At 43.4% G+C, this 21125-nt stretch overlaps 1 protein-coding gene across 1 annotated transcript in view; it reads right to left on the minus strand.

Annotated features, from left to right (window-relative positions):
* otogl (otogelin-like) overlaps window positions 1-21125 on the minus strand; it is a 27242-nt gene continuing 6117 nt past the window's right edge. Inside the window, exons 13-57 of the mRNA XM_040133127.1 lie at window positions 20965-21073; window positions 20835-20881; window positions 20601-20746; window positions 20378-20504; window positions 20014-20191; window positions 19724-19848; window positions 19217-19426; window positions 17645-17813; window positions 17419-17493; window positions 17137-17180; window positions 16710-16875; window positions 15809-15916; window positions 15394-15532; window positions 14356-14490; window positions 14044-14190; window positions 13806-13925; window positions 13455-13571; window positions 10747-10903; window positions 10455-10481; window positions 10135-10314; window positions 9775-10053; window positions 9565-9682; window positions 9394-9473; window positions 8351-9246; window positions 7701-7878; window positions 7426-7568; window positions 7320-7343; window positions 7110-7202; window positions 6827-7016; window positions 6292-6509; window positions 5779-5920; window positions 5510-5695; window positions 5152-5364; window positions 4785-4889; window positions 4543-4650; window positions 4293-4394; window positions 4059-4163; window positions 3826-3866; window positions 3671-3734; window positions 3294-3472; window positions 3094-3198; window positions 2892-3011; window positions 2560-2605; window positions 783-862; window positions 1-644 (exon numbers count right to left, since the gene is read on the minus strand). Coding sequence (XP_039989061.1) covers window positions 444-644; window positions 783-862; window positions 2560-2605; window positions 2892-3011; window positions 3094-3198; window positions 3294-3472; window positions 3671-3734; window positions 3826-3866; window positions 4059-4163; window positions 4293-4394; window positions 4543-4650; window positions 4785-4889; window positions 5152-5364; window positions 5510-5695; window positions 5779-5920; window positions 6292-6509; window positions 6827-7016; window positions 7110-7202; window positions 7320-7343; window positions 7426-7568; window positions 7701-7878; window positions 8351-9246; window positions 9394-9473; window positions 9565-9682; window positions 9775-10053; window positions 10135-10314; window positions 10455-10481; window positions 10747-10903; window positions 13455-13571; window positions 13806-13925; window positions 14044-14190; window positions 14356-14490; window positions 15394-15532; window positions 15809-15916; window positions 16710-16875; window positions 17137-17180; window positions 17419-17493; window positions 17645-17813; window positions 19217-19426; window positions 19724-19848; window positions 20014-20191; window positions 20378-20504; window positions 20601-20746; window positions 20835-20881; window positions 20965-21073 — 6542 coding nt within the window. The 3' untranslated portion in view covers window positions 1-443. The remainder of the gene's footprint in view (window positions 645-782; window positions 863-2559; window positions 2606-2891; window positions 3012-3093; window positions 3199-3293; window positions 3473-3670; window positions 3735-3825; window positions 3867-4058; window positions 4164-4292; window positions 4395-4542; window positions 4651-4784; window positions 4890-5151; window positions 5365-5509; window positions 5696-5778; window positions 5921-6291; window positions 6510-6826; window positions 7017-7109; window positions 7203-7319; window positions 7344-7425; window positions 7569-7700; window positions 7879-8350; window positions 9247-9393; window positions 9474-9564; window positions 9683-9774; window positions 10054-10134; window positions 10315-10454; window positions 10482-10746; window positions 10904-13454; window positions 13572-13805; window positions 13926-14043; window positions 14191-14355; window positions 14491-15393; window positions 15533-15808; window positions 15917-16709; window positions 16876-17136; window positions 17181-17418; window positions 17494-17644; window positions 17814-19216; window positions 19427-19723; window positions 19849-20013; window positions 20192-20377; window positions 20505-20600; window positions 20747-20834; window positions 20882-20964; window positions 21074-21125) is intronic.

Raw genomic sequence — 21125 nt, forward strand, 5'->3', positions numbered from 1 at the left:
TTAAACCTTTTCTAAGTAAACAGAGCATTCCATAACACTTTAATTTGTACAAAGGCTAAATTTATATCTCGTAAATTTCTAAGACAAACCGAAATGTATACAGTGTAAAGTGTTTGAACCCAACAGCGGATATTAAAAAAAAAAAATGCAACTAGAAACAACAGCAACAGCACTAGAAAGCTGACTGGGTTGGCACAGGAGGTCTTAAAGAAAATGAAGACTAAAGTGCAGTTAAAACTACTTGAAAACAATCTCCCACTTGCAGCAGTTATTTTCAATATCTTTTAGTTACAACTAGGACTCATGGTCAGTTTTGTAAAGTGAATTATAGTGACAAATAAAATGAAAGACGGCTGGTTTTCATACTTGTTCATCAGAAGTATAAAAACCTGATGCCTCCCCCCATCCCTTCATTTGTTATGCTCTCATTCATTTACTTATTTTTAGTTCCATTGGCAGGAACAGTCCAGAGGCTCCTGGAAGTTGTACTCCACGACTGTGGCGTTGCGAGAGCAGTAGAGTGTGACGGACCGGGTTTGTAGTCCACTCTCACGGCAGCACTTGCAGAACCTGGCGTGACTGTTGATGTTAAAGTTGAATATGGTGGCAGATGGACATTTCCCATCACAAGAGTACACTGTAACCTGTAAGAGGAGGGAGAGAGGATGATGACGGGAGACGAGAATTCACAATAACAGAAAGTAATGCGTAATTGTAGTTTTTGTTTCTTCAGCTAACTCAGCCTCCTCATCTTATGCTTGCATTTCTCTCTTCTCTCTCACCGGCGCATTGCTCCTGCAGTCGTCTTTTCTAATAGTAGTCCGAATGGCCACACGTTTGCATGTCTTACCATCCTCTTTACCTATACATGTGTTCACACAGAAAACAAGATGTACACACAGAGGAACACGCAGAAATAGCTCCCGTTACACAGAAACCTCAGCACGATAACAATTCACTCTAACAACAGTCACTATTTAAAGCACAATACACGAAGATGCAAGTACAAACACCAAGAAACACACACAAACACACACTGGCAAACATATGCTCACACACAAACATACTCTTTGATCCTTTTATTGCAGAGGCCTGTCATCCACACACTCTGAAAGGCCTTTTGAACCAGGCTCTTTGTTGCCCAGCAGTAGGAACTTGCTCTGATTGACACCTGGGTGCCAGGGGGCACAGTTCTCACAGCAGAGATCTGGCTCGCCTATTGGCTGCTGACCTAAACTTAACCTTATTTTTAATCCAACCAAAGCTGGTCAAATGGATTCTGTTTAAGGCTGGAATGCATGAAAAGAGTTGATGATCTTCATATTCTTCTTAGCCGATCACAGTGTTACACTTGAGTTTATTTTCTCTCACGACTGGTGTTAACACTTTAATTCGATCAAGTCTTTTCTATTAAAGTTGACATCAGACATTGTTTGGATGGATGGTTTCGCACTAGATATTTATGTAAGGTGAAATGTTTTCCGTGATATACTGGGGGTTAACCAGAGAGAGGCAGAAGATGAAAACACAGACACACAAACACAAAAACAGACACATACGCATTCACCCGAAGCTTCAAAGTGCAAGTGAATGAGTCACTGAGTCTCAGGGGAGTCATTGTGAGTGGGAACAGTACAAGTTGGTGGTACCTGTGTCACAGTTAGTACTACCAGTGGGAGTTACAGGATTAACGGTAAATGGTAAAACACCCACTCCAGAACCTGGGAGCATCGTCAGGACCGCAGCCGTCCGGTTCAAAGAACGCCGGGAGAACACACACACAAGGTTACGTTTGTTTCAGAAAACACAGTTAACGTTACGCACAAACACACAGAGGATGGAATCAGTGCAGCGGGCAAGCACATGGATTTCACTTCTTTTTTTGGGTCACTCCAGGCAGCCAGCCAGGGATCTCCGTCACTCGATGTACTACAAAGAGCAGCTCAGCGGGGAAAACTCTAACCCCTGCACCATCTCGCTTTCTCATTGGTAAAACGCTCACCATGGTGCAACCCAATTGGCCAGGCTGCAAGCTCACTGCTAAAGCAGGCAAGCGGGAAAGGCTGCAATGCCAAACCCACAAAGAGAAAATGTCACCGTTGCATGTTTATTAAAGATTTCATACACACAACTTAGAAAAGTTGCATTACTAAATATAATTTGTAAAGCATTCATGACAAACAGTTCACAGATCATCATCCTGAGAGCACAAGTTCAGTACTGATTTAGTAATGACTATTTAATGTTGAGTGCAGTCATATCTTATTACTCTGTTTATTTTTTTTCTATACTATTATTTCCTTGAGTTTATTTCCATATTCCTTCTATCGAAGCTATGATGGCTCCTGAATTTAGCAGCAGGAAATTTGGGGACAAATTGCGACTGTCGGAAATGTAGAGATAGGCCAAAAACAGGTTTTATTTCCACCCTCTACAACAGGCCACACCCCGAACCACTCAGCAATTAAGCCCAAACCACTGCCAGGCAACAAGGCGCTCACCCCTCTGATTGACAGCTCAAAGCAATACCAGAAGCACCCGATAAATCTGGAGACTCACATGTCCTGCAGCAGCCATCCACATAGCTCTGAACCACACCACCATTCTACAAGAGAGTAAGATGAGAAACCAGAGTTAATAGGAAACGCCATTTAACAAAATGGGTGCACCAATCAATTAGCCTCAATTCAATTAATTGACAGATAAAATTCCAAAGCTGAAAAGATAGTTAATAAATAAATGTCAACTGCTCTATAAAAAAAGAATAAAGGTAAAAAAAAGAAATATTATTGTGCATTACAAAGGCTCTAACTATAATTGATTGTAAACAACAAATGGCTTTAACAGGTTAACCTTAAATTCAGATATATAGTGCATTCAGAAGTCCTGACCTGAATACACTCTGTGTCATTGAAAGGCGGGCAAACCACCCCAGAAGCAAGGACCACCGCTCCAACTGCTGTTTCCATACAGTCATAACGTGTACAGTTCTCTACCCAGGAGTTCCCTGCCTGCACACACAAAATCGGAATCAGTATTGCCCGAAAGAAAGGAGCATTGGGCAAAGGGGGATGTGGATGTATTTGTTCTTACCACAAAAAGCTCTGTTGTCCCATTTTCATTGGTGAAAGTACAGGAGACATTTTTACAGGAGCCGCAGCACACCTGAGGGTCTGAGGACGCCACATACACCTGGTGCTTAAAAGATGAAGCAAATGCAGGAATGAATGATGTGTAGAACAATGATGAATATTTTGATCTATGAACATGTGTTGAATGTGTTGGATGCATACTGGTCCACATTTTTGAGAACAGTTGACAGAGGTGATTTCCATGGCGTAGAAGCCAGAGTCTGGATCTTTGTGATGCATGCAGTGGACAGTGTAACACAGTTCTCCCTCAAAGTACTGAACCAGAGACTGCCCTGGTCCCAACACTGTTACCCCTTGGAAAAGACACACTTCTGCCTTCTCTACACACACAGAGACACAAACAGGGCGAATAACTATAACAAAAAAACAAAAACAAATAAGCGTTTTTTCATGGTGAATATGAAGGTGCCAGGGAGCCTGGAAATTGAAGCAATGGGTAAACAATGTCTACAGCATGTCTATTGTCGAACTTCTGACAGGTATGCGTCTGTGTGCTTTCATGTATGGAATTCACATACGGCATGCATGCTGAGGACAGCCACAGTCGGTGCTGCTGTCAGGAATCTCAACCAGCATCTCCCCCTAGCGAGAAAACAAAAAGGGCTGACTTAACTCACTTTTTCTTCCTTCCTGATTAGATGGTGACTTGTGATGCAGCTTTTTGCCGACTTACCACCTGACAGATGGGGAGAGAGCTTTCCTCACATTGGCATTCTGAGAGCGACGGAGAGAAAATTAAAGAGAGAGCTAGTGTGAAGTTTATGCAAGTACGTGGCAGGCATAACAATTTCTGAGATTATTCCAATCATCAAGGCAACACAGCAGTGAAATTACACCTGTAACAAATAGGATGTGTGTGTGTGTGTGTGTGTGTGTGTGTGTGTGTTTGTGCATGTTTCTGTGTACCACAGTGGTGCTCTGGACAGCAATGCCCAGGGACAGTAGTTTGAAGCAAAGAGTGACCAGGTGCACAGCTCACTGATGATTTTGGGCACAGGTTGACATCACACACTGCAACACAGGAAACTCCAAACATGAGGAAACTCCAAACATGACTTTGAAGACACAGACAGAAAAATAGCACGCGCGCGCAAACACACACGCACACACGCAAACACACACACACACACACACACTTACCACAATGGTACTGTTGACAGCAGCTGCTGGTGGTGTTTAGATCCACGGCCAGAATTTCTCCATTTGAGCAAGTTGGAATGGGCTCAATACATGACTCACACACTGCTCAGACAGAAAACACAAACAACAAGCTCACAGTTTTGTTGCTGTAATTAATGGAAATGTCATAGACAGAGCCGTAGCAGATGGCCAACCTCATTCCAAAAACTTTTAGTTTTAGACTAACCCGTGAACAACATTTAAAACTTACCACACAGGTAAGAGTAGCAGCAGGATTTTTGCCCCCTAATCTCCACTAGGAACTGATCTTCCCTGCAGTCGGGGGCAGAGACAGGAGGGCACGCCATGGGGTCACACTCTAATGAAGACCATTTAAAGCAAAGTGTTTAGCGAAAGTTAATGTTCAGCCAAAATATCATATTTATCAGAAAGTTTACAAAATGTCTGTCAACATTGAGGGAAAAATCTAAAAAAATGGAAGTTTGTTTGCACCACATCGGTATTCTGGGCAGCAGGACAGAGCGCTGTAACCAATCACTAGCCTGTTCCCATTATCACAAGGTGGCGCTTCGCTGGCACAGATGGTCATGTTGCACTCTGACAGGTAGTGAAGGAGCACAAAAGACAGGGGAAGGAAAGATAATTTAATGAGTCTTATCTTCACTGAAATATTATTATTTGATCGCTGAAAGTGGAAGGGATACTGGTGAGCTATAGAACTGATGAACCATCATCAGCAATATAATATAGCTATGGAGTGAGGCTTAAAGAGTGAATGAATTAAAAAAAGTCTCTGAATTGCAATCTCTAGAAGTTCATATCAGGATGAAATGACTTTCTTGCCAACTTTTAAACTCACCACAGATCTTCTTGGGGCAGCAGGCTCCTTCTTCCAGTACATCCAGTACATACTCTCCCTCCCTCTCACACAGTGGTGAGGGAACAGAGTTACACTCTGGTTCAACAGCCACCACAGAGCCATTCTCCATACATTTGTACAGACAGCAGCCGCGAGCAGAGCCATTCCACACCTCGCCTGGGGCCCGAGGGTTACCCTCATTATCTGTGCACACTAGATACAACAGAGCCGAGTAAATGCACTGATGATACAGTTTTATATGAGTCTAGGAGTAATATGAAGCACAGTCCAAAACTCACTCAGACTCTCTGAAAGTACAGTTTTCATCACAAAGGCATGTAAATACTCTTTCACTCACCACAGCGATCCTCAGTTACACAGTAAGGGGAGTCAGCACGGTGCAGGATGGTACCGGTGCGGCACACACACTCCTCTCTGATGAAGGAACAGGTGGTTTCCTCGTAATACTCTCTGTTAAGACAGGTGCGGCTGGTGCAGGTGCTCACACAGGGCTGATACTCCTTACCAGGGGGACATCGCAGTGCTACAGGATGACAGGCACTTAGCAATGCATGAGCGAATGAGAAACACGAGTGAGTACGTTTGGATATGTATGTGTCTCCTTACGGCAGAAGTTGTGTCGTCTCCAGCTGATGCAGACCTGATGTGTGTAGCAGACTGCCACGTACGCTGCCAGAAAGTCACACTGGTGATCTTTGTAGTGCAGGTCCCCTGCCCACATGATATCGCAGAACTGCTCCGGAGGCACCTGCAAACACACAACCAGGCCAAAGTCATGTCGGGCTTCAGCTGATGATCATTTTCATTATCGATTGTCGGTTTTATTTTTAAATTTTTTTTTTTAGATCACACAATTTATAGTTAGTTCTTTAAAATGTCATAAAAAGGTCAATGACTACGTTGTCAACAATAGCTTGTTTTATTCAGCCAACAGTTCAAAACCTAAAGATATTCAATTCACAATGATAGAAAACAGAGACAAACCCGAATCCCAACATTTGAGAGGCTGGAAAAGAGAGTGCTTGGCCTTTGTGCATGATAAATGAATAGAATTACAAAGTAACTAAACACATGCTCTCCAATAAGGCTTGTAAAACACTGCGTGAATACTGTAGCAACCTTGCTGTGGCATGGCGTGAAGGCTCTCTGACGGAGCATGGAGAGACAGGTGGAACAATCCCCGGTGGTGCAGTTGTCTCCGACCCTGCGTGTGTGTTCTGTTTCATCAGTGGTGTGCACTCTCCACGCCTGCAGGAAGAGCATCATGTTTCCCACCTCTCTGACCACTGTGCCATTGGGCAGCTTCAGGTCATCTTCTGGGTTCCCATCACAGCAACCTGGCATAATGAGCAGACAGATGTTTGGTGTGTGTGTTCGTGTGTGTGTGTGCGTGCATGTGTGTGTGTGTGTGAGTTACACTGCTGTGTTGTCAGTGAGAAATATAATTGCTGAGGGAAATAATGTGTGTGTGAACCGGAGAAATTAAACCGAATGGCTCTAAAAATCTCAAATTGTCATATCCCATAATGCCACAAGTCACAGTGATGCAGCTGTTTGGACACTAAGCTTCAAGGTGCTGATAGCTGGCAATTAGATAAATGAGGCTGGTGCTGATGCAGTCAAAGCTAGTGTGTAGGTGAGTATGTGGACTCACCACACAGGCCTCGAGTGGGCACAGATGCATTATAAGGAGTATTGTACTGCTGCACCATGATGCCAGTGCTGTGATACCACTGTATGCTGACCCCTCCAGGTGTATGAATCAGGTACATGCTGCCTGTGTCTTCCACATAAAGGGAGTGACGGGAGAATGGGAGCCTGGCAGGTCTGTAGTTCACTGAGACCTGGGGAAAGACGGACACACGGGTGTGTAAGGATCACATTATTAGTGAAGGATAAGTTGAATGTTTGGCAGTAAATTGGGTAAAGAGGGTCACCTTGCGATCCAGTCGGTTGATAATGATTCTGTAGGAGGAGGTAGTGATGTTCAGCTTCTTAAAACAAAGACCAGAAGTTCCGCCTGTTGGACTCTGAGTGGAATTAGAGAATGAGATGATACAAGATAATATTTATTGAAAGAGTAACTTTTGATCCTTACGCAAACACAACTTTAGGGAATGACTGGGAGGAGAAGAGACTGTACTCACAGTTCGTCTGATGGAGTTCACACTCTACAAAGAGAACAAAACATTTCACTAAAAAAATCAGTTTTCAGAGGTCTTATGATCCAGTTCATATTTTAGTCTTTGTTACCTGGCTGGTTGGACATTTCTCCACAGTGCCAATAATGGTCTCTCTGGGCAGGTTTACCAGGATGTAGGACCCGTTATCATACAAGGCTACATTGTTGCCATCAAAGGTGATCACACGCAGGTCTGACATCACAGTGCAGCGACCTGGGAAAAGCCAACTATATCAGTAAAATCAAACAGAGATCATCTGAACATACAATGGATTCTAATCACTAGGCCTTCCTTTTACTAGACCAATAGGAAAGTCCTATTTTTAACATAAACAACCAAACCTACAGGGGCACTGCCACTGTGGACAGCAGGGGTCTGTGTTTACGAGGATGGGCAGGCCCAGCAGACTGCACTGGGGCTGGGTGGTGTCATAGCGACAGTGGAGAGAGGAGTTGTGAAGCAGCAGCTCTCCATTGAAACAGATCAGTTCTGCGCACTCATCAATATGGTAGGAGTACGGGGGCTGTGGAGACAGTTATGCACCTTTTGTTTTACAAAGCACACCTACATGTCAAAGCAGGCCTTCATAGCCGTCTGCAGACCTATTTGCATCAGTAAACACAAACATTTGAATTTCTGTACATGTATTTTTTTCCCAGTCTCTGTATCCACCTATTATGTGGCCATCTGTATATACAGATGCCTTTGATTGTGGATTTATATGTATAGTAATAGTATGTATATTGATAATCAGATCATTTTACAATGCAATGTTTGTATTAACATTTATGTAAGTAGCACATAAAGCATTTCATAATGTGTACTACATTTCTAATAATGGATAGGTCTCTTTCACAGAAGACAGTCATGTATGTGATCAGTTACATAGTAAACCTGGCATAAATTTCGCAATTTGTCAAATTACATAAACAGATTTAGCCTCCAAGTGTTTGTGTGACTGTCTATTGACCTTTAATAACAACAGCAACACTTACTGTGCACGGAGTAGTGGGGAAGAGGAACAGAGGTGTGGTTGATCCTTCTTCTTTTATAGGAGAGGTGCCAGGACTTGTGACTATTTCTGTGGCTGCCGGCTCAGTAGTGGAATCGACAAATGTAGGAAGTGGTGCTGTTGTTGTCACAGCTACTGTTGAGGAGTCTGTTGGGGTGGCAGTCTCTATGGTTGTATCTGCTGGTATAGGTTGAGGAGTGGTCATGGTTTCAGTGGTGGTTTCAAGAACAGAAATGGTGGAGGTGGTGGCAGTTGTGACAGCTGTTGTGGGTGAGGTTAGAGGAGGTTGGGTGGAGGTTATGGTGGGTGTTAGTGGCACTGGTGTTGATGGTGTTGTAATGATGGTGGAGGGAGGACTGGAGGGTGAGGTGGTGGAAACAAGGGTAGTAGGGGGTGGAGGAGAGGAAGTCATAGAGATTGTAATGGCCTCAGTGGGTACAGTGGTGGGCGTCACTGTGGTGATCGTTGTAGTGACCCTTTTGGTTTGGGTGGGGGTCATTTCAGTCACACTTAGAGTGGGTGTCTCTGGCGCAGTTGAGGGAGTGAGAGTGGTAGAAACAGTAGCTGCGGGAGGAGCGGGGGGAGATGTGGAGGGAGACGGGGTGAACGGAGTGGTTACACGCTCAGTGGATGATGATGTAATGGGAGTAGTGGGAGTGGTAGTGATGGTTGTGGTTGTTGTAGGCCTGATCGTAATGGAGGTGGTACTTATTGTTCTGGTGGTGGTGGCAGTGGTTGTGGTGCTAGTGGTAGTTGTGGGCTTTTTGGTAGTAGTAGTCGTAGTGGTTGTTGTAGTTGTAGTTGTTGGTTGTGCTGTAGTGCTTCTGTTGGACCTCGTCACATATGCAAAGGGAGTCAGGGTCGGGGGTAGGGACACACCTAGAGGAGACAATTAACATTACAAGAAAATATTCACTTAATAAAATTCATAAAAGAATGCCAAGACACTAAATCTATGTATTGTATGAGAAAAATACTAAATTTTTACTGCGATTTTAAGACAACAAACTCATACGTTGTACTCACAGTCCTCTGTGTAGACACATCTTCTAGTGACTTCATCAAGGACCATGTTCCTGGGACAACGTGGGAAGCAGCCCTCCACACTGCAAGATACAGAACCTATTTTAGCACTTGAGTTAAGCATAGATTATTTTGGCTGTATAAGGAGTGGTTTTAATGAGGCAAGCCTCTTACGGAGGTAGGAACTGGCAGCGTGTGGCATCTGGGTCACTGCATGTGTGGACACAGGGGCTTGCACAGGCCTGGTAGCGCCACTCACACATCATACGGTAAGGTATCATGAAACTGCTCTCTGCCAGAGAAGAGGAAAAACACTCAATTAGTGTTTGTGTGTATGCATCTGCATGAGTGTATGTGTGTTGGGTACACTAATGTGTTTCTGACCCTCTAGTGTGAGACTGCTGCTCATTTTGAAGCCCTCAGAGGTGTCATATCTCTTGGCCCGTGCAGCAGCGCGTGTCAGTGTCAGAAAGATGCCAGGTTGGCTGACAAGCTCGAATGAGGTGTGACCTGGCAGAAAAAGCCCTTGATGCTGGATAAAGGTTGCCCTGCGACTAAACTCCTCCCCTCGACTCCAGCGCTCCAACTGGAGACGGCTGCGCCCAGTCACGACAAGGAAATAGTTTGGTCTCTCTGCAGACTCCAGTGACACCACAGGGACACCTGGGAGAATAAGCCAATGGGGGTTAATTTACACAAAAAGAAAGAGTAGTAGTGTGTGATTATGTGAACGTTGATGCTCACGTGATGTTCTGTCCTTCTGCAGGCCAGCTGTGATCATGAAGTTGAACAGTAAGCCCGGGGCAGGCAACTGCCCGGGTCTCTCCGTTACCAGAGGAAACACTGAGCTGCTGGTGCGATTCACTCCAAACATGGTGTCATTATAGACAGCACTCACCAAGGAAAATGGTCCAGCGCCTAGCTCTGTGGGGAAGTGCGAGAGCGAGAGAGGAAATGAGTGTGGTGGCAAGCTAGCAGGGAATCAAGGAGTGGAATCAGTGAGTTCGGAAACCAAAATCCATGTAATAGCTCTCTGAAAATGACCAACTCTTATTTATACATACCTTGATTATAGTATTCACAATCATAGGCTGAAAGAGAGCACGACAGTTAGAAGTTATAAAGCATTTCAGAAACAAGATAAAATGTAATGAAAAATAGCAGACTACTGGCTGATGCAAAGAGGGACTCGTGAAAGTGGGTTAAAGAGGTAAGCAGGGGTCACATCCCTGACCAGCACAGAGTAGACCAGTGCACTATGAGCATGTGTGTATGATTGTATGTGTCTGTGTGTGTGTGTGTGTGTGTGTGTGTGTGTGTGTGTGTGTGTGTGTGTGTGTGTGTGTGTGTACTCACGACAGACAGACGGAGATCGCCAGCGTATTGTGACCCCCTGTTGACAGCATTTGTGTGCATATGCAGCGATGGATGTACAAAGACACTCACAGTCTCCCCCACGGTTGCAATTGCAAGTGTCTGTCAGGCAGTTCCTATAGAACCAGGCCACATCAACCTGGAGGGTACGCACAGCATGTACACGTGGTCACACACACAAACACACACACACACGCACTGGAGACTGGGGGAGGTCTTGTTTAGGGGGTGAGTAGTTCTCAATAATTCAGACAGGGAAGAAGTGAGGAGCTATTAGGATAAAGGAATGTGGGTCAACCTCTGGTGCAGAGGGGATCGGATGAGCTCTATGACAGACAGGCAAAATACATCAGCAATGAGTTGGTCGGTCCAAAGGCAAGATTAACTGGACCTCTGTGTTTCTGATGTTGGCTGCTGTAATGCACATACGAAGCACAGTTCACCTGAAGTAAATTCTAATCTCTATTATTATCATTTTAGAAGATGTGGCAGATATTGATTAGGAGGTGTGCTCATCCTGGCTGGAGCAGCAGGCTTGCATTTAAAATTAAAGTCACGTTAGTAAAAGGGTACTGCATACATTTTATTTTTTTTATATTGACTATGAACAAGTAAAAAAAAAAAATCTCTGTTAATAAAATCTGTGAAATATGGGCAATATCAGAAAAGTTAAATTGATGTAATCAATACAACTTATCCTCAACTCAAATTTTATTTTAAACAGCAATAGTGAACGTAAGTGCATTACTTGTTTGAGGACAAACATTGGCAAAGCTGTCCAACTGTCCAGCTGTCCAAAAACAAAAAAAAAGAACGAATATGTCTTTGCAGAGCACTTACATTCTACATTCTACATTTTCTTGAAAAGTGAGCTTTAGAAGTAGACACGTACAGAGATGGATTCTATCTGACTTCCTTCCTTAGGATGAAGCAAAAACTACAGAAAAAAATCACAAAAATGGGGATGTTTGGACAATTTCAGTAGTGTTTTTAAATCTGACTTCCCTCACTTCAGTTTTGAAAAGAAGTCTCAACAGCCAGAGTCAATGTGGGATTCACCGTCTGAAAGTAAGAAAAGTAAAGCTTCCTTGCTAGTCTTCAGTTAAAAAAAAAAAAAAGCCTCTTGGATGTGTCATCTAACTTTATAGATTAAAGCACTGAAGCCCTCTGGATTTACTTGTGTGAAACCATCTTTTCTATATTGACCCAAGCAAATTAAAAAATTCTGCCAGGAAAAGAGCAGGATCAGTGAAGTTGCCTCTTTGCCCACTTAGAATGATAAGTGAAGTACAAGGGAATGTTTTTCTCACTACACTATAGACAATTGTACTGTTTATATATATATATATATATATATATATATATATATATATATATATATATATATATATATATATATATATATATATATATATATATATATATATATATATATTTTAATGCTACAGTTACAATGCCAAATAAAGTGCATGTACTCACCATAAAAGGGTCATACAAGGGAAGTGATAAAAGGAACACAAAAATAATTATTTCTGCGTTAAGTTGAGAAACACTTTCCTACAGTGAACATATCTGGACTATTTCAAAAAAATTGAATCCAAGGAAAGCCACAGGATTCACTTACTCTTCGTTACTTTATTGACAAGGTGCAAATAAACAATGTTGTCATGTTCAGTGAGTTTGTCCCTCGTTCCTCGAGAGAGAATTAACACTTAAACCAGTGATGTGCTCTTATTCAAAAAGGGAAGTATGGCCAAACCACAAAAATCCTAACAGTAGGAACAATACACCATAAATAATCAACTACAAAATCACTAAACGACAGATCATCTTGCGATGGGAACACACCCTCCGCGACACCCATCAACATGTTGCTGTCCCGACCCATGAGTACTCAGTAGTCATTACTACATTATTACACGGGGGGTCGGACCACACCCATCTTTAAACCCGGCCTTCATTTAGATCTCAACTACACACCTGTAAAGTTGAGTGACTGCATCTAGCATGGTTGTGATGCTATCACGGTGACAAAATCTGTCCACAGACAGACAGAGTCATATAGATACCTGCCAAAGTACTCAAAACCGACTCTGCGGTAGTCCCTGCTACAGTAGGTGTCTCCAGGACCACATTTTGCCATGATTACGCACACACATGCACGCACGTACGCAAACACACACACAAGGTGGAAACAATACCAGCCAGAAATATGCAAGGATTAGTTCTTGCATGTTCATTATATTCATCTCTATTGAAAGTGTTAGTTATTTTCACATTATTAATAAAGTTAAGTAAGTGTACTGGGTGCTCCAGCGTTATCTTTGGCTTCAGTTTTTATGGTGGTTAATGGCCCAACAAACTGTTTGTTTGTGGGGCCACACACACATACACACACACACACACACGGCTCCATCTGCTGGCCACATTGAGAAATACTATGGTGTAATAAAACATTGAGGTGTGTGTCTGGTGATGTGTGTAGCCTTGCATCTGATGTGGCATTTGGTAATCATCTCTGAGGAACAGTGTTTTGGGATCAGTTAGGCGTTGTTCCCATAACCCCTCACAAACCTCTATTCCCCTGTTGCAAGCAAGATAACCTCTCTACAGCTGCATTCACTCTGTACGGACATTTGTGTGTGTGTGTGTGTGTGTGTGTGTGTGTGCATCAGTTCAGTGGCACTCACCACGTTGTGACAGGGTGCAAAGACATCGCTGTAGAGGAGAGCACACTCCCTCTTGGCATACGGCTGTCTCCCTAAGTCCCCTTCACACGGTCGCTCAACCACATAGTCACTTTCACACTAAAATACACAAAACACACACACACACACACACACACAGAAGGTGATTGAGTGTCTGATTACTCGAAAATATCACAGTGGACTCGAGGGAGACATGCACACATAAATTACAGGCGCAACAGAGAACTAGAGAGCAGTGAAAGACTGAGTGGGGGGGGGGCAGACAAAGACAGAAAAAGGTAAGAGAGTAAAAGGATAATCAGTGGAGGAGAGTTAGGCCAAGCTGACTCATACCTGTCCCAGGGCCCAGCTATCTCCAAACGTCTGTGCATTATTGACTTCCATGTGGCTAGAGGTGGTCATATCGTTCACTGTCACACTGTCAAAATTACCACATAGCCCGCTGAGAAGGCCCTAGGGGAAAAAAGTGGACTCTGAGTCATGCTTTTCGGATTCATTTCATAACAGTCTATGTCGGAGGACAATCGAAATGGTTACAATCAAAAGTGTGCCTCCCTCTCCTAGTCCAGACCTTCCACTGAGGTCCAGCTCTGACGTGTACAGTTGTCTTGCGGTCCCAGAGGATGGTCAGGTCCTGATTGGAGAAGTGCACCACAGTGTAGTATCCTGCTTTCCACAGCTCAAATTCTGACCCCCTGCCCACAACGGTGGACGGGCTCTAAGGCAGGACAAAGTATTGTTAGCAGGTATAAGCAGGAATCGCTTTGATTTTTATTGGTGTTTATAACTTATATATTTTTGAGAGGAAAAGAAACACAGGTGCATAGATTTGATTTGATTGATATATAGAAAGCGGGGTTGTGTGTGTGTGTGTAGTCCTTACAGGGTTGCCAGAGTTGTCGGTGAAGTAGATTTTGGTAAGTCCAACGTGAATGACCAGTATTTTCATGCACACAATGCCGCTCTCATAGCAGTCCTTGTTTTGGGCAACAATGGACACCTCGGTTTCTCCGGCACTCTGATCAGAGGGGAATACAAAATATTACTCTTGTCAGCTCCTCTCATCTCTGTCCTACAACGACAACACAAGTGTTTTCATTTGTTTGTTCACAATTTCCCCTTTATAAGAGCCACGGCATCCAAAAAAGCAAAGCCACATGGCAGATTCAAACTTTAAATTTGATTCTACCTGTTCACTGTCATTCTGGATACCTGGGAGGTGACAAGAAGAGGAAGCAACTCTAGGCTTTTAAGACACAGCACTGACCTGCTTCCCCATTCTTATCAGGTCTGCAAGGTGGCCGGCAGTCTGTTGGGTTTCAATTGGGAGGTCTGTTCTACTCATTCTAATTCTATATCCCCTCGGCGCACAGGAGCCCTGGCGTTTGAAGTGAACACTGGTCTCTTTGTGTCACTACAGATATGCACAACGTCGGCTAGCATTACCATGGTGCGAACCCACCAGCGCACACACACACACACACACACACACACACACACACACACACACACACACACACACACACACACACACACACACACACACACACACACACACACACACACACACACACACACACACACAATCTGCTCTAATTAAAAACCACTCTCTTCCAAGATTAGAAACAGGTTTGGATTTTCTTTCCCAGACTCAAATCATTCCTGGCCAGGAAATGTGGAGGATGCTCCTTCTTTGCCCTTAAACGCATCCCATCTCTCATACACACTTCTCTGACACAGTCTAGCACAGATAAGCACGCTATCACCACCTGATTAGCTTTTAAATACCAAATTGAATCCACAAATTTGTCACTGCTAGTCAGTTATGCCATACTTTACAATTTTATTTACACAGGCAACACTCAAATATGCACACCATAAAGTATTCATAGAGATCCACATACAAACAGACTCTACTCACTTTAAGCAGGTAGACCTGACAGTCAGAGTGGTAGTCATACTCAAGGCCATCGAAGGTGTGATAGTGTCTGTCACTGTAGACAGTACACACAGCTGGACACGGTGAGTAGCTGCAGTTAAAATAGCCACGATGACACACACTGAGGAGACGGACAGGTGGATGTACATGAGAAGGGTAAAGAGAAAAAAAGAGTTAGGACAAAAGTGCTATTTAATCCAGCACGTGCAAACTCATCGTACTATGAGTTATACAGTTTTATGGTTGGAGATTCAGTTTGTTAGAAATTTGTTCTAAACCTACTACATAATAAATGCAGAAAAATTCATTTGTAAATAAAAGAACTGTATCACTGCTCTGTCTGGTGTTTCTCTAGCCATGGGAGAATACAAATGGGGACTACAGAAAACGTGTATACCATTTGTAACATGGTGTTTCCACAGTTTCTCCAGGCAGGTATTCAAGGCCCAGCCAGGCACAGGGACAGTTCTCTGGGTAGTAACAATCCCCATGGTGCAGTACCAGCCTTCATGGACAAAACATGACTCACATAGGTGGTACATCGTGACTTAAAACCCACATCGCGGTAAGTACATTTCACAGTTCTCAAACTAAATCCTATACAACATGTACCTCAAGTGTGGATTTTTAATACATTTGGGAATTATAAGTGTGAGAAGTAGATAAGATAAGCTACCACTGTGTATTGTCAAGGTGAGGTGCCCTTTATGTAGGCTTTTAATTCCCAACTGACAAAAGCATACACTACTGTAAATGTTCAGGTGTCCTTCAATAGATGCAGCCGGAAAATACCTGTGTTTTTTGACCATTAATTACAGATTACTACTAACACTCTAGCTTGCATGCAGCCACTGGTCTCTGTTGCTTCCACTACGATGTGAAAATCCACTTGCAGAAAATTAATTTTGCTTGTGATAAAATAGCTAATCCATTCCAATTAACCTTTGTGCTTTCCTAAGTTGATGCTTTTTTTTTTTTTGGCCAAAGTTACATTATCTTAGAATGGTAAAGCAGATGCAAGCAGGGACTACCAGTAAAGAAATTATCATTCTTATGAAGCACTGCTCTCAATCTTTTTTTATTTTTCAAACAAAATCTTAAAGTAGACACTCCTACTGAGATGAACTGAAAGAAGTGACTCCCTGGAAGGTAGGTAGTCACTCAAAAATGTATGGTTTTTGCAAAGTAGACTAGAAAAATTACTTTTAAGGTCTCTTAAAAACATATATAATATACACATAAATATATGTCATATGATATGGTATGTGATATTGGAAGGCAGCAGGTGCTTATTTTACCCAGGAGGGCAGACACAGCCAGGGATACATGGTGTGTTGGGAGGGCAAGTGAGGTTCAACATGAGGTTACGGCAGGTCGGTGCACAGGCCACGCCTCCTCTCTGCTCGGTACAGCTATGGTACACTTTCCCTTCTGGACACTCCCCGACCTCTACACTATCGGGCTCTAAAATGCACGCACGCACACACACACACACACACACACACACACACACACACACACACACACACACACACACACACACAAGAAAATCAATGCCCCAGTCGCCTTAAACATTCACCGCAACAGCCAGTCATGGGAAACAAGCTAAAACTACAGACATTAGGCTCTTGATTTCAGCAAGAGGGACACAGCCTGAAACAACACTTTGTTGTTTGAACGAACAAGAGCAGGAACTGAAGGGAGGGGGGAGTGTGGAGAGGTTACCTTTTTCCTCTGGCACACACTCCATCTTCCCATTTCTGCACAGGCTGATGGAAGGGACAGGAAGGGGAGAGAAAGGAGTAAGTGTTTGGGAAAGAGAGTAATGTTATCAAACACAAGATTAGTTTAAGTTCTCTACGTCTCATTTGACAATCACTCAAGCTTTTATTGCTTCCTCAAATTTATTACACAGTGTGTGTAAGGATGTTACACTTATTGCAGTTGGGAGAGCAGCCAAAGTGAGTTTTCACTTTTCAGTGAAGGTCAAGGCCAGCTATGACTCACCAGGGGCCGGAGGCGCTGAAGGTCACATCCCCTGGCTGTGACACACCACCTATGGAGTAACAGTGACACCGAGACCTGAGAAGAAACCGGTGATAATATTTTAATTACATTAACTAATGTTGATGCTCTATGTGTGTGTTTACCCACTATATGTGTGTGCATAGTTGCTGCCAAATGGTAATTGATGACCATGATTAGGATGATATATGAGGTGGTGAAGCCTTACAATTGCACACAGCGCTGGCGCACATCGTCATAGTAACTGCCATCTGGACAGCCACACCCCTCGGCACAGTCGTCAGGGTTACATGTCTCAGTGCTCGACAGAGCCCGACACGACCGCCCACAAGACGACACACAAGAGTGGTACAGCATACCACCAAGACACACCACTCCTGTATACACACATACACAAAGTATTACACTTTTTTCTACAGCCCAAAGGCAATTCAATTGCTAAAATTCAGTGGCATGTTTTTACTCGATGTCTACTGTAAAAGGCCACATCAAAGACAAATTTCTGCCGCCCTGTGATGGATAATAAAGTTTTTCTGATTCTGAATCAAACACAAATGCTTAATAAATACTCTAATGCGCTGTTCTAATTTGTGACAATTTTGAGTAATACATTTAAATGAAATGTAAACACAAAACAGTACAAATAAAAGCAACCCATAGGTGAAACACTTACCACATTCAGAGACTTGTGATCTGAAATTTATGTTGACTCCGTGTTTGGAGCAGAGGTAAGCGTAGTGAGCCAGTGCTGTGCACAGACAGCTGCTCCCACAGCGACAGGCCTGGTAGCGGCATTGCTGCTGGTAGATGTTTGGACTGATGTAGCCATGACACGAGGCAAACACACTCCCCAACAGTACCTCACACTGTGATGCATAGAATACTGGAAAGTACAAAAATACACAAACAAACTTTTGACATATTTGCAGTTCTAGTGTGAACAAACTGAGATTACCTTCAGCCCAAACCTGCTCAACTCATAGTACCACCCAGGAACCAATTACACTTAGGATGTTAGGGCGTATAGTGCAGCATGTAGGCCTGCTGGCAGAGGTTTATCCTCCTCATGTGAAGTATGGCTTTATCCACACCACCCTTCACCCTTTCCATTTCCATTTCCCTGTACTTAATTGAATTAAAAATAACAGGCACAGCCAACATAAAATGAGACCATAATTACCATTGTGCTGGTTCATCTCACAAGGATCTATAATAGGCAGGTTAACTGGAGCTAGACAAGCAGATGACACCTTCCAAGAATTGGCATGAAGCTGGGGAGTGCCTTCTATCATACCTGCTGGAGACCTACACACCCACACAAAAACACACACACACACACACACAAAAACACACACACACACCCACAAAAACACAAAAACACAAAAACACACACACACACACACACACACACACACACACACACACACACACACACACAAGACGACACACAAGAGTGGTACAGCATACCACCAAGACACACCACTCCTGTATACACACATACACAAAGTATTACACTTTTTTCTACAGCCCAAAGGCAATTCAATTGCTAAAATTCAGTGGCATGTTTTTACTCGATGTCTACTGTGTGCGTCACATCAAAGACAAATTTCTGCCGCCCTGTGATGGATAATAAAGTTTTTCTGATTCTGAATCAAACACAAAGGCTTAATAAATACTCTAATGCGCTGTTCTAATTTGTGACAATTTTGAGTAATACATTTAAATGAAATGTAAACACAAAACAGTACAAATAAAAGCAACCCATAGGTGAAACACTTACCACATTCAGAGACTTGTGATCTGAAATTTATGTTGACTCCGTGTTTGGAGCAGAGGTAAGCGTAGTGAGCCAGTGCTGTGCACAGACAGCTGCTCCCACAGCGACAGGCCTGGTAGCGGCACTGCTGCTGGTAGATGTTTGGACTGATGTAGCCATGACACGAGGCAAACACACTCCCCAACAGTACCTCACACTGTGATGCATAGAATACTGGAAAGTACAAAAATACACAAACAAACTTTTGACATATTTGCAGTTCTAGTGTGAACAAACTGAGATTACCTTCAGCCCAAACCTGCTCAACTCACAGTACCACCCAGGAATCAATAACATTTAGGATGTTAGGGTGTATAGTGCAGCATGTAGGCCTGCTGGCAGAGGTTTATCCTCCTCATGTGAAGTATGGCTTTATCCACACCACCCTTCACCCTTTCCATTTCCATTTCCCTGTACTTAATTGAATTAAAAATAACAGGCACAGCCAACATAAAATGAGACCATAATTACCATTGTGCTGGTTCATCTCACAAGGATCTATAATGGGCAGGTTAACTGGAGCTACACAAGCAGATGACACCTTCCAAGAATTGGCATGAAGCTGGGGAGTGCCTTCTATCATACCTGCTGGAGACCTACACACCCACACATAAAACACACAAAAACACACACACACACACACACACACACACACACACACACACACACACACACACACACACACACACACACACACACACACACACTCAGGTAAAGTGACATTTTCAACACTGATTGATAACTGGGAAGTACTTGCTCACAGAAAGTCATCTCGTAGATTTCCATTGAAGGTTCCACAAAGGCCCAGCATCTGTCCACGCCATTGGCTGGCCAGCTGCAGATACACCCGCCCTCCTCGACCATCATAATACAGCCTCAGACCAATCCCTACCTTCAGCTGTGAAAACACAGAGGTCAGCTTCAGGACCTCCACTGCATCTATATACCCAGAAACAAACAATAAAACTCATGATCAAAGATAAAATGACTACAAAGAGCGTGGGTATAACATTTATTTTTATTTTATTTATTTTTTTTTAAAGTTTGAGCACAAAAATGTGATTGGTCTGCACGACATACAGTACAAACATTTGGTGTATCATTCAAAGCTTTTGTGATTCCTACCATCAACATAGGGCAGGACAGGTGCCGGGTTGACACCGATTATCACCTCCCCCTCTCTGGTCAAAGTGATCTGATGACTCACATCTCCATCCAACACCACTGTCACTGACTGAATACACACCTGCTGCTGTAGACACATATGCCATACAGGGGGGCTGGTTACATCTTTGTAGAAAGGATAAGGCAGGGTTGGTGCGTGTATGTAAGCCATTGTACACAATACCTCTGCACAGGTAGTATACTGCAGTGTGACAGTGAATCTGCTGCCACTGCGGCTCTTTGCCAGGACATACTGACACGCCCCCGGCTGGAGAAACATCCTACCATCAAATGTTGTCACAAACACATCTCCCACCACCGAACACTCCCCTAAGAACAGAGAGAGAGCAGTAAGTTATTGAATCTGAATTCACTGCTTCATATTTTGTTTCTCAATGGTCTTAAAGGGACATCTTACCTGTGCAGTTGTTCTCAGTGCAGTTCCACACTCCTCCCATACACACACTTAAAAAAAAAGAGCGGCACCGTAGGTTAGCAGCACATTGGCCATGCTATGCCCTCACTAGGGAATACACATCCACACTCACCAAACACTGCAGCCCTGTTGAAGCACATGTCCTTGTACATACGATTTTCCATGGTAAACACATGGACACTGAGAAACAGTGATACATGTTCCATTCTGTAGGATAAGACCTGTGGGAAAGAGGATTGGAGAGAGTACATTTAAAGTCAGTTAACAGAGAGC

The sequence above is a fragment of the Xiphias gladius genome, chromosome 8 (genome assembly GCF_016859285.1).
Source record: "Xiphias gladius isolate SHS-SW01 ecotype Sanya breed wild chromosome 8, ASM1685928v1, whole genome shotgun sequence".
Lineage (NCBI taxonomy): Eukaryota > Metazoa > Chordata > Actinopteri > Istiophoriformes > Xiphiidae > Xiphias > Xiphias gladius.